This window comes from Carcharodon carcharias, chromosome 18, assembly GCF_017639515.1.
Source record: "Carcharodon carcharias isolate sCarCar2 chromosome 18, sCarCar2.pri, whole genome shotgun sequence".
Taxonomy (NCBI): domain Eukaryota; kingdom Metazoa; phylum Chordata; class Chondrichthyes; order Lamniformes; family Lamnidae; genus Carcharodon; species Carcharodon carcharias.
In genome coordinates, this window is record NC_054484.1 from 67,947,497 (window position 1) to 67,964,883 (window position 17,387).

The 17,387-nt window shown below is 43.2% G+C and overlaps 1 protein-coding gene across 3 annotated transcripts in view; it reads left to right on the plus strand.

The window, feature by feature from the left end:
• Positions 1 to 17,387, plus strand: part of LOC121290944 — a 142,629-nt gene that overhangs the window by 49,379 nt on the left and 75,863 nt on the right. For 2 of the 3 annotated variants that reach the window (XM_041212002.1, XM_041212004.1), the window contains exons 5-8: positions 1,681 to 1,728; positions 1,811 to 1,929; positions 9,431 to 9,584; positions 11,920 to 12,059. In XM_041212002.1, the coding sequence (XP_041067936.1) occupies positions 1,681 to 1,728; positions 1,811 to 1,929; positions 9,431 to 9,584; positions 11,920 to 12,059 (461 nt within the window). The remainder of the gene's footprint in view (positions 1 to 1,680; positions 1,729 to 1,810; positions 1,930 to 9,430; positions 9,585 to 11,919; positions 12,060 to 17,387) is intronic. The other variant, XR_005945908.1, reaches the window with a different exon arrangement.

Genomic DNA, 17,387 nt, shown 5'->3' on the forward strand with positions numbered 1-17,387 from the left:
CTGGAGGTAGTGAGGACACTGGCAAAGGGGAGGTGGAGCAGCAGGGCACCCTTGAAGTGTCCTAGGTGGATGTCCCCGGGGTGCCTGGCAGGCATTCCTCCTCCCTGTTGGTGGCAGAGGGCCTCTCTCTGAGTCCTTGAGGGGAAGAGACACCTGGAAGGTTGATGTTCTCCGTCCCCCCTCTCTCCTAGCCACTGCTGGATCCCACTCATGGCTAGAGCAATAGAGTGCAGGTCTGAGTGCAAATCCTGCAGAAACTGCTGGATCTGTGTCTCCAAGACAGCCGCCACCCTTCCCATGGAGACTTCAATGCTCCCACAGGCCGGAGCCACAATATCAAAGAGAAAGCAGACGGACTCCTCCATCCCTCATCCCAGTCTGTTGACAGCCTCTGACAACTCTGCCTGATGTTCCCGTACCTCCCTTTGCATCTCCAACATTTGTCTTAGGGCTGATTAAGGATATAAGAAATAGGAGCAAGATTATGAACTCAAGTTGACTCTAGATCTAGGACCTGCTGAGGTGCGTGTCTCAATGCTGGTGGAGGAGGCAGGTGAATGCAGTGACAGCTTGACATGGTCAGAAAGAGGTGTGGGATCCTCTTCTTCCTCCTCTGAGGTGACCTGGGGCTGGGGCAATCTATTGTGGAGGACACTGTCCTCCCCCTCTTCCTGCTCGAATCTGAGATGGAGAAAAGAGAGAATGAGCGACTGCCTCAGCTGGTTCAAACATACATATAATTCAAAGTCAATGTCCGAATGTTGTATCTGTATAATGGATGCTTCCTCACTGGTTTGCTGGTGGAGGCTGATTTTGCCCTCAGTGTAGGCACATCCTGTGTCCTCCTTTGCCAGCTCTGTAGCCTGCTTCTCGAATTGGGTGAGGGTCCTGAGCTCGTGGGTCGACCTCCCATCTTCCTTCTCTCCCTCCTGTTGTGGGCTGTCTTGTCCTGCATAAAGATAGACTCATTGGGCCGAAGGGCCACTTCTGCACTGTGATTCTATGATCCTGTGATTCTGTGATTGAGTGTGAGCACTGTGGATGAAGGAGCAGTTCAGAAGGTTCCATGCCTGCTGTGTGTGCTGAGCCTTCCCCAGCTGGAGTGGTCAGACAGGTGGGCCTCCTGCTCACTTCCCTCGGAAAAAGGAACTCCCACCTTTCCTTCACCACCTGGAGGGGAATCTCCAGGGAGGCATTGATGGACCGCAGGGTCGGAGATCACTGCCATCTCCTGGACATTTTCTTTTATGGAATCCGGGTGCCATTTAAATATGGCACCTGAACGTTGGAGCCTATGAGGTGACTCCTGCCTGCCCTACCATAAGATTTGACGTGCTCCTCGAGGCTGCATAATTAATGAGCTGAGCAGCGCAAGATCTCACATGTTTAGCTGCCCCACTCTTCAGCAGAAGTTACTCTGACTTCCACTTCCACCACCGGACTTATTCTCCGGGAAGGAGGCAATCGTGTGGTACTTTATCAAGAATCCCAGCTGAGAAATGAACAGTAAAACCCCCAATGGATGATTATATATTAGAAAAATAAATATTAAAAATTATTAAAGCTTATTTTAAAAAGTGTATGATGCAAGTGTGACACTGATAACTATGTCAACTATAATATTGAAGCATCCAATTGGTTAAATTCACAACGATAATTTATTGCACTATTTTGTTGCAGTGTCTTGTCAAGAACAAAAATTTGAAAATCAACCCAAGGCCAGGGAAGGTAAGTCATCTGTTTCAGAAACACTTTAAATCTCCAGTCACTGTTATGCTATTTGATTTTAAAACATTTTTTTGTGATTTAGGTTGTTATTTATGACCAATTAAACTTCCTTGGAAACAAACGTGAAATCTTCACCGATGTATCTGATGCAACAAGCTGGAACTTTTTTGAAGGAATCTCATTAAAAGTTGTCAGAGGATGGTAAGAAAATTATATTTTTGCCTAGCTACAAAGATGGATATAGCATTCAATTATATAATTTAATAAGTAATTTTGCGTAAATTGAATCTGTATATCTATTTATAACTGCTATATTTAAGCCTTTCGTCCTGAATCAAATGAACATAGTTAACAGTTCTTCCTCAAACAGAGGCCCAAACAATCCCCATCCACCACCACTCTCCTCCGTCTGGCTGAACTTGTTCTCTCAATGAACAATGTCTCCTTAAACTCCTCTCACTTCCGCCAAATAAAAGGTGTGTCTATGGGTACCCGCATGGGCCCCAGTTATGCCTGTCTCTTTATGGGGTATGTGGAACATTCCTTGCTCCAGTCCTACTCCAGCCCCCTCCCATAACGCTTTCTCTGGTACATTGATGATTGCTTCGGTGCTGCTTCATGCTCTCGTCTGGACCTGGAAAAATTTATTAATTTTGCTTCCAATTTCCACCCCTCCATCATTTTCACATGGTCCATCTTTGACACTTCCCTTCCCTTCTTTGACCTCTCTGTCTCAATTTCTGGTGATAGACTGTCCACCAATATTCATTACAAGCCTACCGACTCCCACAGCTACCTCGACTACAGGTCCTCACACCCCGTTTCCTGTAAGGACTCCATCCCATTCTCTCAGTTCCTTCGCCTCCGTCGCATCTGTTCTAATGATGCCACTTTCCAAAACAGTTCCTCTGACACATTTTCCTTCTTCCTTAACCAAGGTTTTCCACCCACAGTGGTTGACAGGACCCTCAACCATGTCTGGCCCATCTCCCACGCATCCGCCCTCACGCCTTCTCCTCCCTCCCAGAAACATGTTAGGGTCCCACTTGTCCTCACTTATCACCCCACCAGCCTCCGCATTCAAAGGATCATCCTCTGCCATTTCTGCCAACTCTAGCATGATGCCACCACCAAACACATCTTCCCTTCACCCCCCTGTCGGCATGTCGGCATTCCGTAGGGATCATTCCCTCCGGGACACCCTGGTCCACTCCTCCATCACCTCTTACACCTCAACCCCCTCCCATGGCACTTCCCATACAACCGCAGAATGTGCAACACCTGCCCCTTTACTTCCCCTCTCCTCACCGTCCAAGGGCCCAAACACTCCTTTCAAGTGAAGCAGCATTTCACTTGCACTTCCGTCAATTTAGTCTACTGCATTCGCTGCTCCCAATGTGGATTCCTCTACATTGGAGAGACCAAACACAGATCGGTTGACTGCTTTGCGGAACACATTCAGTCTGTCTGCAAGCATGACCCAGACCTCCCTGTCGCTTGCCATTTCAACACTCCAACCTGCTCTCATGCCCACATGTCTGTCCTTGGCCTGCTGCATTGTTCCAGTGAAGCTCAACGCAAACTGGAGGAACAGCACCTCATCTTCTGACTAGGCACTTTACAGCCTTCCGGACTTAATATTGAGTTCAACAATTATAGATCTTGGACTCTCTCCTCCATCCCCACCCACTTTCCGATCCCCCTTTTTTCCAATAATTTATATAGATTTTTCTTTTCCCACCTATTTCCATTATTTTTAAAATGTATTTCCATCCATTGTTTTATCTCTACCTTTTAGCCTATTTCGATCCCTTCCCCCTACCCCATCCCCACTAGGGCTAACTGTACCTTGTTCATCCTGCTTTCTACCCTTAATGTCACCTATTAACACATTCCTTAGATAATATCACCACCTTCAACACCTCTTTGTCCTTTTGTCTGTGACATCTTTTGGTTATCTCCACCTATCACTGGCCCTCTATTCAGCTCTTCTTGTCCCACCACCCCGCCTCCGCCTTAAACCAGCTTATATTTCACCTCTTTTCCATTTTTACTTAGTTTTGTTGAAGAGTCATACGAACTCAAAACGTTAACTGTGTTCCTCTCCGCAGATGCTGTCAGACCTGCTGAGTTTTTCCACGTATTTTTATTTTTGTTTTGGATTTCCAGCATCCGCAGTTTTTTGCTTTTATATAGTTAACAGTTTATTTTGCAGAAAATGGTTTTGACAGTTAGATATGTAATGAGTTTCTGAAGGATTTTGTTCAATAGTATAACCTGTGATAGATCTTGCTTTGTGCAATGGTGTAATTTCGTGATGGTGAGTCGGCAACCCATTTTTCATCTCTCCCAATTTTTATTGCCATTGAAGCTTGAGACAAAGTACCTGTTTAGTCTTATTGCCATTCCCCAAACAAGTTTGTCTCTTTCAACACTGTGGCCCCTTAAAATGTCCTACCATTAGGACTATTATTAATATGGGGCACTTTGATTTATCAACAAATTTCATCTTCAATTTCTCTGCCCCTGTTCACTAGTTCATGATATAGTCTCAATATATTCTCAGCATTCTTCAACACAATCAAAGGCATTCAGTTTGCACTATTTCTCTATTTAAGTCGTTGCACTCTAGTACAATTGTATTATATTTATTTAATACTGTCATCCCTCATCCTTCTTTATTCCTCTTCAAACTTTAATACCCAAACCCCGTCCTGGCAGCAGCCATGACCAGGATTTTCTGTGCCCACCAGCATTGGGTGTGTTCAGTGGTATCAACAGACAATATGGCGTGATTTGTTTCATGACGGCATGAAACCAGTTTGTGATTGTCTGTTCATCCCGCCGATGTTGAGAACCATGTTGTAATACATCAGCATATTATTACAAGGCCAGCCCACCAGATTCATTCCTCCCCCACTGGAGCGTCTGCCCGTTTCAGCAGGAAAACACACCAACAGCTCATAAGTGATATGCACCTGGGAGGCTGCACTTCGCTTGGGACTTCAAGGTTTGCTTTCCTACCTTGCTTCGGTCAGCACTCGCAGTCATCAGCATCAGGCTTCACAGACAGCACCACATCACTTTTAGGGGAGCTCACGGGCAGGTCTCAACTAACAGATCAGCCATATATGGGTGGCTTTTCAATGGCTGCAGGGCTAAGGCTTGCTTGGGGAAGGGGGAGAGGTGGCCACAGGCCAGGGAAGAGGCTGCAGGACGAAAGCTATACCAGCGAAGGGGGATATCCCAACGTGTGTGTGGGGGCACATATTGATCTGTGCAAGTGGCTTCAAGATGGTGAGGGCTGAGGAGGAAGTCTCCAGAGGAGATGACACCAGATGGACGTTTGAGGGTGTGTGTGTGAGAATGGGTGGTGAAGTCCCTTGAGCTGGCAGTTGGTGAGATACCAGTGAATGTGTTAGAAGCTATTATTAAAGAAGTTATAGCAGGGCACTTGGATAAGGTTAATGTCATCAGGCAGAGTCAACATGGTTTTGTGAAAGGGAAATCATGTTTAACTAACTCATTGGAGTTCTTTGGGGAAGTAACATGTGCTGTGGATAAAGGGGAACCAGTGAATGTACTGCACTTAGATTTCCAGAAGGGATTTGATAAAGTGCCAAAGGTTATTGTGGGAAATAAAAGCTCATGGTATGGGGGGTAATATATTGGCATAAACAGAAGATTGGCTGGCTAACAGGAAGCAGAGAGTAGGCATAAATGAGTCTTTTTCAGGTTGACAAGATGTAATGAGTGCTACAGGGATCAGTGCTGGGACCTCAGCTGTTTACAATTTATATAAACCATTTGGATAAAGGGGTTGAAGGGCTGGTTGTTAAATTTGCTAATCACACAAAGATAGGTAGGAAAGTAAGTTGTGAAGAGGACACAAGGAGGCTACAAAAAGATATAAATTGGTTAAGTGAGTGGGCAAAGATCTGGCAAATGGAGTATAATTTGGGAAAATGTGAAATTGTCCATTTTGGTAGGAAGAATAAAAAAGAAACAAAATATCTAAATGGTGAGAGATTGCAGAGCTATGAGATGCAAAGGAATCTGAGTGTCCTTGTGCATGAACTGCTAAAGATTAATATGTAGGTACAGCAAGTAATTAGGAAAGCTAATAGGATGTTATTATTTATTGCAATGGGGAAAGTAGAGAGGTTATGTTTCAGTTATACAGGACATTGGTGAGCCACATTTGGAGTTGTTATGACTGATGCAGTTGGTAATGTGGAGTTATTTAAAATTCACAGAGGGAAACTTTAAATAACTGTCATAATCTATAATTTTAAGTGTCATGCTTGAGTTGCGACTCTAAATTTAGGAATCAAACCATCAGCTCTTGAGGTTTTTACATTAAACCAGTTGAAACATTTTATTAATTTACACTGATTAAAAATACATATACACATGGTTACAAATTACTACTATCATAACTTTTAAAAATTTCCCAAACTAACCTCCATTAAGGCGACAGCAACCCATAGACTTAACCAAACACCAGGCAAAGCATTTTCACCTTACAAATTCAAAATGAGGCTCTGTGGAACCAGTTGGAGGCTTGCAGCTGCTTTTTGATCTTACATTGCCTCTGCTCTGCATACCCGAAAACTACTGAAGTAGTGAAAACTACTGAAGAAGCTTACCAATACTGATTGAATTCAAATTCTCATTGTCTCATCAGTCTCTTTGAACTTTACCTTTTTTCAATGAAACCCCATTCATTGTACCAAATTTTATTAGTAATATAAACATATTGCTTGATAGCTGCTAGATAGGCGTCAAGTTTTCACCCTACTTCTTGAATGCTCTATTCAAAAAATGCAAATGCACACTATATCCCTTTCTTATCAAAACTAGTGCACATCAAAGCACCCAGACTAGCTGGTTTTAATCCAATTAAGACACACCCACAGACTAAACCTGTGTTTTAAAAGAAAAATATTTTCCAAATATTATATACATTAATAGCTTCATGACAGGAATTCTGTGTGCAGTATTGGTCTCCTTATTTAAGGAAGGGTATAAATGCTTTGGAAGCAGTTCGGAGAAGGTTTACTATTTTAATAATAATAATAATAAAAACAAAAAAACTGCGGATGCTGGAAATCCAAAACAAAAACAGAATAACCTGGAAAAACTCAGCAGGTCTGGCAGCATCGGCGGAGAAGAAAAGAGTTGACGTTTCGAGTCCTCATGACCCTTCTACTGCATTCGTTGCTCCCAATGTGGTCTCCTCTACATTGGAGAGACCAAACGTAAACTGGGCGACCGCTTTGCAGAACACCTGCGGTCTGTCCGCAAGAATGACCCAAACCTCCCTGTCGCTTGCCATTTTAACACTCCACCCTGCTCTCTTGCCCACATGTCTGTCCTTGGCTTGCTGCATTGTTCCAGTGAAGCCCAACGCAAACTGGAGGAACAACACCTCATCTTCCGACTAGGGACTTTACAGCCTTCCGGACTGAATATTGAATTCAACAACTTTAGGTCGTGAGTCCCCTCCCCCATCCCCACCCCCTTTCTGTTTCCCCCTTCTTTTTTTTTTTCCCCAATAAATTATAAAGATTTTCCTTTTCCCACCTATTTCCATTATATAAAAAAAAAACCCACTAGAGCTATACCTTGAGTGCCCTACCATCCATTCTTAATTAGCACATTCGTTTAGATAATATCACCAACTTTAACTTTAACACCTATGTGTTCTATTGTACTATTGTTGTTGACATCTTTTGATGATCTGCTTCTATCACTGCTTGTTTGTCGCTACAACCACACCAACCCCCTCCACCTCTCTGTCTCTCTATCTCTCCGCCCCCCACACACACACCTTAAACCAGCTTATATTTCAGCTCTTTCCTGGACTCGAACTCAAGTTCTGTCGAAGGGTCATGAGGACTCGAAACGTCAACTCTTTTCTTCTCCGCCGATGCTGCCAGACCTGCTGAGTTTTTCCAGGTAATTCTGTTTTTGTTTTACTATTTTAATACCTGTAATAGGCAGGTTGTCCTATGAGGAAAGGTTAGACAGACTAGGGTTATATCCACTGGTGTATAGAAAAGAGTAAGAGGTGATTTGATTGAAACATGTATAATTCTGAGAGGTCTTGACATGGTGGATGTGGAAGGAATATTTCCACTTGTGGAAGAATCTAGAATTAGGGCCTGAAGTTTCAGTTTGGGGGGCAGACACGATTGGCGGGCCTGGGAGCGGTTGGGAAACGGACCGCTGACCACAATCAGCCCCCGGCCGCGATTTCACGCTGGCTGGCCAATTAACAATACAATCAACGCTGCCTGGGTTGGGGGCAGGAGGAGGGCATGTACTGAAGTCAGTGTGGTTTCTGGGGAGGGCAGAATGAAAGCTTCCTAAAAGCAAAGAGCTGCCACAAGGAGCTGAAGAACTTAAATACACAAAATAAAGATTTCCAAGCATTGGAAACTGTCACCTGAACATATACAGCATCAAAATTCAGTCCACCCATTTTTAAAAATTTAATGACAGAAACGTCATTCCGCCCTTAGATGAGGTTTCCTGAAAAATGCAAAGGCCACCTGGAAGATTCGCCCACCCGCAAATCATGAGGTTGGACAGGCAGCAAAAAATCCCAGTTAATTGCACCGTTAATGGGCTTAATTGTCGGCGGGCGTGCTTTCGAGTTTAGCACACGCCCACCAACTGAAAAATCACCTGTGTGTGATGACGTCAGGACGCCTGAGCATGATGGGCACGCACCCACATGCTGAGCGAAAAGTTCTGCCCCAGGGGGTCACTGTTTAAAAATAAGGAGTCACCCATTTAAGACAGAGATGAGGAGAATTTATTTCTCTGAGGGTAGTGAGACTTTGGAATTCTCTTCCTCAAAAGGTGGCGGAAGCAGAGTCTTTGAATGTTTTTAAGGCAGAGCTAGATAGATTCTTGTTAAGCAAAGGGTTGAAAGGTTATCTGGGGTATGTGGGAATGTAGAGTCGTGGTTACAATCAGATTAACCATGTCCTTATTGAATAGCAGAGCAGGCTCGAGGGACCCAGTGGCCTACTCCTGCTCCTAATATGTATGTCCATATTGCTTGAGCCTCAGGACTGTCTGGAGCTGATACCGGCAAAGGTCACATGACTGACAGCAGCCATTTTAACAGTCTGTTTTTGTTCAAAATTTTAAAGTATTGTCTAAAAGTTCATAATGTACTGGAACATGACACTATACTGTGTGTTGATTTACCAACACACATATGCTTTTATCTTATCTTATTTACACAATCTCTGGCATATTATATTATGTTTATCCCCACCTTCATTAATTCCTAGGCTGGTCCTCAGATGTCCACAGTTTTCTGCAGGCAAAGAACTAATTGCCCCTAGGATACTGAGAGTGAGTCACAGCAATGTCACTTCATCTCTTAGTTTCAATCTAGCAGGTTAAGATCGAATTCTCATCCTTCTGGTATGCCTAGAGACAAAGTGAAATAAGGATGTCTTAATCCAGCTCCAGTCAAACACAGTCCATGGCACAGTTGTACTAGCTAAAGACAATATCACTAAAGAAATGATACAAACAGACCCACCTATTTTATACTAAAACACACTGAATTGGCAGATACATTGAATAAATTAACAAAGATGATTACAGTGGGAAATCTATTTTTGCAATGTGCTTTTTCTATGGTGTATCTAATTTGTTTTATCCTTCCTCATTCCAGTTGGATGTTGTGTGAAAAACCTGACTTCCAAGGCCAAACTTATGTATTGGAAGAGGGATACAGGGAGTTAGATGAACTCTGGGTTGACAAGAGCTTGCGGATGGAATTCAATCCTACAAAAATTGTGATTGGTTCTATTAAAAGGATTGGAAAGGTGAGCCAACCCCTTTCAAAATGAAATAGGACAATAAACGAGTAGCCCATCACATAAAAGATTCAAGGGTAAATTTTCATATCCAAATCATTTACAAGGATAGGTCAAAGAATCGAAGATGGGAGTAGGGATGAAATGAAAGATACCAATGTTATTTAAGAAGCATTGGTGCCTTTAATTATAGTTGATAAGGAATGTGTTTGGCGAGTAAGACAATACTGAATCTTAAAACAATACAGCTGAATGTGCAGCTAATTGGATTTATCTCAATTGATTTTATTAATAATAAATTGACATTTAATTATTCAATTTTAAAAATTGAACAAGACAACATTCTATGTTTCTGCAGTATTCCAAAGAAAACTTTAATTAAAAGGAATGTGGCAATTTCTTGCTAAATGTTTCCCATTTAGAGCATTGGATTAAAGTTACGAGAATATCGGCCCTTATTAGCAATGGTTTTCTCCCAATCTCAAATGAATAAAATTTCATGTAGATCTGGGTCACCATACCAGCTTCTTAAAGTAAAAATAGTTTCTATGCAAATTTGGAAAACTGCCATTACGTCCCGGTTCCTGATCTCTTTCTCAGCCAATCTTAGCCTTCATTCTTCTTGAATCCAGCTGCGCACTTGTTTTAGGCAAGAGAAATATTATTTAATCCATGAGGAGATGGTTGTCACCAAAACTGCATAAAGCTGGATAAATTAGATTGCAAAGAGTATGCTTGGTCACCATCTCACATAGCAAACATAACTCATGCTCATTAAGAAGCTTAAATGAAAATTAGATGTGAAACAAAAACAGAATTACCTGGAAAAACTCAGCAGGTCTGGCAGCATCGGCGGAGAAGAAAAGAGTTGACATTTCGAGTCCTCATGACCCTTCAGCAGAACTGGAATTAGATGTGAGTCATCTGTAGAGTGAATATAAAAGTAATGGCAGGAAGGTATAACCCAGTACAGGGTACAAGAAGCAGTGCAGATGGTGGCTTTGTGTTAGGTCAGCCAATTTTACTTCAAAGCAAGTTTTCTGAAATCAACTAGACTTCAATGTGGGAATAATAAGTTTCACTTGCATTGTATTCAATGCTATTTCCTGTACAAACATTTAATGCTTTAATATCAAATTCTAGTTTCTTCTGTTTAATGCGGGCATTTCAAATAAACAAATTGAAGTTGTGAGCAGTAGAATGTGATAGTAATGTCTTAAACATTCAAATAGTATCACCCAGTGTATTTTCAGGCAAATATGTTTGGGATTGGGCTCCTTAAAAATCCTGCGTCAGTTTGTGGAAATTACTGAGTCAGTGTTTATGACTCAAAATCATGGCAACAGCTGTGCAAAAGCTAACATTTCAACCAGAATCATGAACTAACTGATTGCGCAAGCATGATCATCATTAAATAGATATTCACAGCTATAAAGGAGATTGAGTAATGGGGCTGTTATTGTGCTGTCCTCTTCGTCTGTTCATTGTGTCGATAGCTCAAAGTCGCTACAGCCACCTGGAACTACAGATAATGGCAATGAAATCCTTGGCTTCCAAAACCAGAAAAGCCTTCCCAAAATATTCTCTGTGGAGAGAAAAACAGAGTTAACATTTTGAGCCCATATGACTTCTTTAGAGCCATACGAACTCGAAACGTTAACTCTGTTTTCCTCTCCACAGATGCTGTTAGACCTGCTGAGATTTTCCAGCATTTTCTGTTTTTGTTTCAGATTTCCAGCATTGCACTATTTTGCTTTTACCCAAAATATTCTGTTTGGTATGTGGGATATATTGGTACGGAAGGGATGGAAATGCGACTGAAATACAAAGGTACCTGCCCCAAGCTGCAAACAGGAGGTCCAAACCTTATTAAGTTTTAAGCCTTAATTAAATACTGCTGGTGCTATGGGTGCCAGGCAGGCACCACACTGCAGATTACTGGTTGTGAGCAGGCAGGCAGTCAGTCGACTCCCATATTGGGCCAACTGCCAGATCAGTTCTTGACAATTGAAGAGAAAATGCTGATAGGAACTTGAGCAGGCCAGAGTTATTTTTGTGAGCTCAGAAGGAGCACTCCTTGCACATTTAAGCAGCCTTATGCCTGTTTCAAGCCAGCTAACTGCTCAGACATTGAAAAGCCAGCAACAGGGCAGCTGGGGTTCCTTTCCCTCCAACTTTAGATTTTCAACTGCTGACTGCCAACTTTTCAGGCTAGAAATGGGTGGGTGGTGCGGTGGTGTGAATTTTACACTGAAGCCTCACCCCCACCACTTTCTCAACACTTCGGCTGCTTCCAAATCACAATTCAAAATGAACCAACTGCCCAGCATTATTTTCTTTCCAGAGTCACTGCATTCCAGAGATTGCAATCTTCCAAGAACCTCAGCAAGATGACATTAAAACTTACCTGCACAGTGAGGTCACCTGCATAGAGGAATGTGGAATATCACCCAGTGTGTCTTCTATCATTGTCAATTCAGGAATGTGAGTGAGATAACCATGTTTTACATTGTTTTTAAATCTGTGCTGCATTCTACACAATTTTCTGTTCCTGGTGCTGTTCACACTGTTCACATCCTTTCACTTCCAGAAGATTATAGGAACAAAACTTCAAACAAATTTCTGTGTTTATTGATCAATTTGTTTTTAAAAGATCTTTGGGCCAGGAATTTCCTTCAGTGGCATAATTGACAAGTTATGTCAGAATTACACCGGTTTCTCAGCTGATCTTCCTAACCAGTACTTTAATGCTAAAGTTTCCAGCCAATCTCATTAGCATATCCTGGAATGTAAAAACTGCTGTAAACAAGCAGTTTGTGTGACACTATAGACTATGAAAGATGATCAACTGTGAACCATTAAGGAAGTTGGGCAACCGGGTGATCTCATCTCCATGAATGAAGATTATGGGCAGAATTAACCCAAATTTGCACAAATTGTGGTAGCAGGTGGGCACAAAGTGCGGCAGTGGGCGGGCAAAAAGTAGTTTTACCCACCGACCACATGGGCAGGCTTTTGCGCTGTATTGTCCCACTCCAGCCTCATTAGTTTTGCAGCCACCATCTCGCTGGTGTAGCCTCTTCGTCATAGGGTGCCCTATATAAACTGCAGCTGCGCACACACTTTGCAAAGCTTGCAGCCCTGGAGGGCACCAGTGAAGATATGGCCCCAAAAGCCAAGGAGAGTACAGCCCACCGATTCTTTCCGAGGACACCTTCTCCCCTCAGTGAAGGCCCGCCATGATGCCCTCTATTGCTGTTCTGGCCACAGGAGGCCCATCAGTCTCACCACTCCGGCTTGAGAGGTGTTGGCAGAGGTGGTCCGTGCCAACACTGCACTCAGGAGATCAGCCATCCAGTGCAGAAAGAGGATGAATGAGCTCATCTGTGCAGCCAGGGTAAGGCAACCATCTCATCATTCTGAACTCACACACTCACAAGGCCATCACAAGGCATCTCACTCACTGCCAGCTCAAAGAACATCACCACTGACTCTCTCACACATTCCTTCACATTTCCATCTGGCCTCATCTCCTCTGGAGACTGCCTCCTTAGCCCTCACCATCTTGAGGCCACTTGCACAGGTCAACATGTGCCTCTCACACACACCCTGGGATAACCCCCTTCCCCAGTACAGTCCTCACCCTGCAGCCTCTTCCTTTACCTGAGGCCACTTCTCCCCCTTCCCCAAGCAAGCCTTAGCCCTGCAGCTGTTGAAAAGCCATGCCTGTCTTACGGCTGTAGGTAGAGACCTGCCCATTAGCTCCCGTAAAAAGATGTGGCGCTGCCTGCAAAGCCCCGCACTGATGACTGTGAGTGCTGGCCGAAGCAAGGGAGGCAAACAAACCTGGAAGTCCCGAGTGAAGTTCAGCTCGCCAGGTGCACGTCGCTTATGTACAGTTATCGCTGACGTGCCTAGATGATCCAGCGTGGGGGGATGATTCCGGTGGGCAGGGCTTGTAATAAGATGCTAAAGCATTGGAATTAGGCTCCAGAGCTGTGGTGGCAGGAAAGGCAGCCCACCATTGACGAGTGGGGTGGACGATGGCAAACTGGTTTGACGACAGCGTGAAACCGGTTTTTGCCCTTCTTGCCGTATTGTTCCCCCTCTCCACCCGCCACGACACCTGATGCCAATGGAGCCAGAAAATTCCGGCCTATATATAAAATAATCTAAGTTATAAGAAAACAGATGAGAGATTATCCACTACAGTTCTGAAAAAAAGAGGAACAATAAAGGGAGAATGAAGAATTTCTGAAACATCTAACTTCAATTATCCACTGCAACAGCTGATTTGAATTCAATATTGTTACTACAACTTCCTTATAACTCTTTGGGCACTGCTAGATCATTGTTCCCTTTACAATAGCCAAGTGGTTATGATACTGGTTATGATCTCACAATGGTAAACTATAAAACAATGTGACTTCATCTGAAACAGATGGAAACGTGTTTGTACTTGAAAGAGTTACAATAGCCAAGTGGTTATGGTACTGGGTTTATAACCCCAAGATCAAGAGTTCAAATCTCACAATGGCAAACAATGAAACAATGTAACTTCATCTGAAACAGATGGAAACGGGTTTGTACTTGAAAGAGTTACAATAGCCAAGTGGTTATGGTACTGGGTTTATAACCCCAAGATCAAGAGTTCAAATCTCACAATGGCAAACTATGAAACAATGTAACTTCATCTGAAACAGGTTTGTACTCAAAAGAGTTACAAGGGTACAGGTGACTTGTCAACTCCCTTCAATACTTGGTACCAGTTGTCATGTTACCTGGAAGAAATACATTATATGCCAGTAAGTTCACTGACATTCATAAAATAGCAAAGAAGGAGGCCATTCAGCCTATATTTTAATTCTTTCATGTGATCTGGGCATCATTGTCAAGACCAGCCTTTGTAGCCCATCTCTAACTGCCCATGAAGTGAGAGTCTTGCCAGACCATTTCGGAGAGCGGTTATTGTGCTTATGTGGGCACTTTGCAAGTGTTATTCAATTGCTCTCACTTCCCTGTTCTTTCCCAGTAGCTTTGCAAATTTTTCGTATTCAAGCATTCATCCAATTCCTTTTGGAATTTACTACTGAATGTGATTCCACCATCCTTTCATGCAGTACTTTAAAAAGGATAGTGATCTGGGAAAAGGATAGGCACCTGACAGTCTATAGTATCTTGTGAACTATTTTTGTAACAGTAGTCAATAAAGGGCCTGCACCCAAAGCGTTAATCTGTCTTTTCTCTTTACAGATTTTGTTCAATGTACTGTGCATTGCAAGCATTTTTTGAAATTTCTATAATTGCTTTTTAGGTATGGGTTACTAAGAGACAAAAGCTATATGTTACCAAAACTGAATATTACTCAACAGCTCAGAAATTGAGCTTTTTAGTGCTATTTTTGAGCACTGAGTATCTTTAGAGCTCAAAAATGGCACCTGTGATGCATGTGCACTTTTGTCAAGTGAATTGCTTCCAGATATTGCAGTAAAATCAACTAATCACCCTTTGCATTCCCTCGCGCTTGTCATCTGTGTGGTTTTTCTCTGTCCTAGGGCTCAAACACAATGCTGCCCCAATGGCTGCAGCATGGCTGGTGGAAGGCCACTTACTTTCAATGGAGGTGACTGCAGATGACCTTGGAGGACAACCTGAAGCAACTTAAGCCATAGAAAACCTGACTGTACTGCTTAGAACCAGCAACAGTCTGGGCTAGCTGGCTGACAGGCAACAAGAAACTGATGGATTGGCAGGGGTGGCAGGATTTCCAGCATCTGCGGTTTTTTGCTTTTATCATAGCGACAGGATAAATATTGTCTCCCTGAGATATCACGACAAGCCTGTGCTCAATATAGCCGCTGCTGGTCCCCTAAGGGCGGTGTCTCAGAAATCCTAGTAATTTGTTGGAGGACAGCAAACCCCTTTGAATGCTAATCCAGAACCATGATGATGCCAACAGACTGAATTTGTTTGCAACAAGTTGACCTTACATGACTTCAGTCTGAGTTTCCATGCAGCACTCAGACATTAGGTGGCTGCTGCTTGTGCTGCAACAGAACGGCCATCAGGTGCTGCATCATCTTTGGACCCACAAGTGTGCTAACTCAGTTGGCCACCACTTTCATGCTGGAAATTATTGGGCTACAAACTCTACACAAAGTCCTATCCCAAGTTGGTGCAGGACTCCTACATGCTACTTGTGATTGAAGCAGACTTTCTGGCAGGCCTTTCCAATGCATTTTGATACATATACCCATCAGTGATTTTACGTATGCTGCTCCATCAAAGTCCTCACCTGGGTCCTGTGCACTGTTCCAGGTTCCCCATGTGCAACCTCGCCCTCCAGAGAGCTGGCATTTATGATGTTCTTGCTCCTGGTCCTGGGTGCAGCCCAACATACTTGGTGTCTCATTATCTGCTGATTCTGCCTTCCAATCTATCTTTTAAGAAATGTGCAGTGTTAGTATCTGAGCTGATGGCTTTGAGTGTGAACTCTGTAAGGGTGTTGTGACTGTAACAGCATTGTCACTCTCTTTTTGATCTTCTTTCTCTGCCTGGCCAGATACCTTTCTGGGTATCAGAAAGAAGAAAGACATGAGGGTCGTGTTGTGATACAAGGATGTAGAAATGTAAGAGCTGCATGCTAGCACCATCTGCAACTTGTAAATCAGATGATTGTATGAGATGAGTGGGAAATGTGAAGTGAGAAGAAGGATTAGGTATGAGGATAAAATCATCTTCAGTGGCTTCAGCCCCACGACTGGCTAAGGCCTCAGCAATGCACTTCCCAATAATGTCGGGCACCATCTCCTCCATAGGAGATAGGATATGTAGGTTCACCTGTCCCCCACCAGTTAGCTCCTGCTGCCGCTGCTTATGAAGAAGATGTGATGTGGTGCAATCTGTTTGGCTGATGTTGATGTTGTGGTTGAATATCTGGCAGCATGCACAGACTGCGAGATATGTGTTTGATGCTTGCAACAGAGCTAAGAATGTGAGGATGAGATAAGCTATGAATGTGAGGTATGAGTCCTGATTGATAGAGATTGCTTGTCAATTGGTGTGGTGAATTGAGCAGTGGCTGAAGCCACAGGTGTAGTTGGTAGGATATGGCATTTGAAGAAGTATTCATTGTCTTTGGCCATTTATGTGAGGACATTGAACTTCTTGTGGCACTGCATCCAGGACTTTGGCACTCTGCTCCCACTGTTTTCTGAGTATGTGGCTGGAGGTTTTCCTTCCCCCATGCAGATAACAGACATCTTTGCTCCTCTCCACCTCCTTCACTAAGACCGCCAGTGCAATGTCTGAAAAATTTACAGCCACTATTTCCTCTGTTGTGACATTCCTCTCTCTTTCCCAGGTCAAATTCTGTTCAACCATGGCTCCAAGCATCTGCTTCTGCCACAATGTCCTTCCCCTTTAAGACACAAAGGCTAACTTTAAGAGGAGCAGTCTAGTTTTAAGTGGTGGCCTTTTTATATGTCCATCTAATGAACAACATGGTTAATGCTGGCAGGACATAGAGATCCCTCACAGGAGCAGGCAGCAAGCTCGTTGTGCTGTTTGCATTACAATAAATAGGAGTGTATTAATCCCCTGTCACAATCCCTACACCAGCTTTCAGGTAGCAATCTAATTTTGTTACCAGCATGTCATACAATGACAAATGTGTAGACAGTCCAAAGATGGAAAAGGACTTAAGATGATTTGTGGCTTTCTGTGACTGATTGTATACGAATGGCAATGAAAAGAGGAATTAAATGCTTTGAATCATTGGAAAGTTTATGCACTTATAGAAGAACTATAATT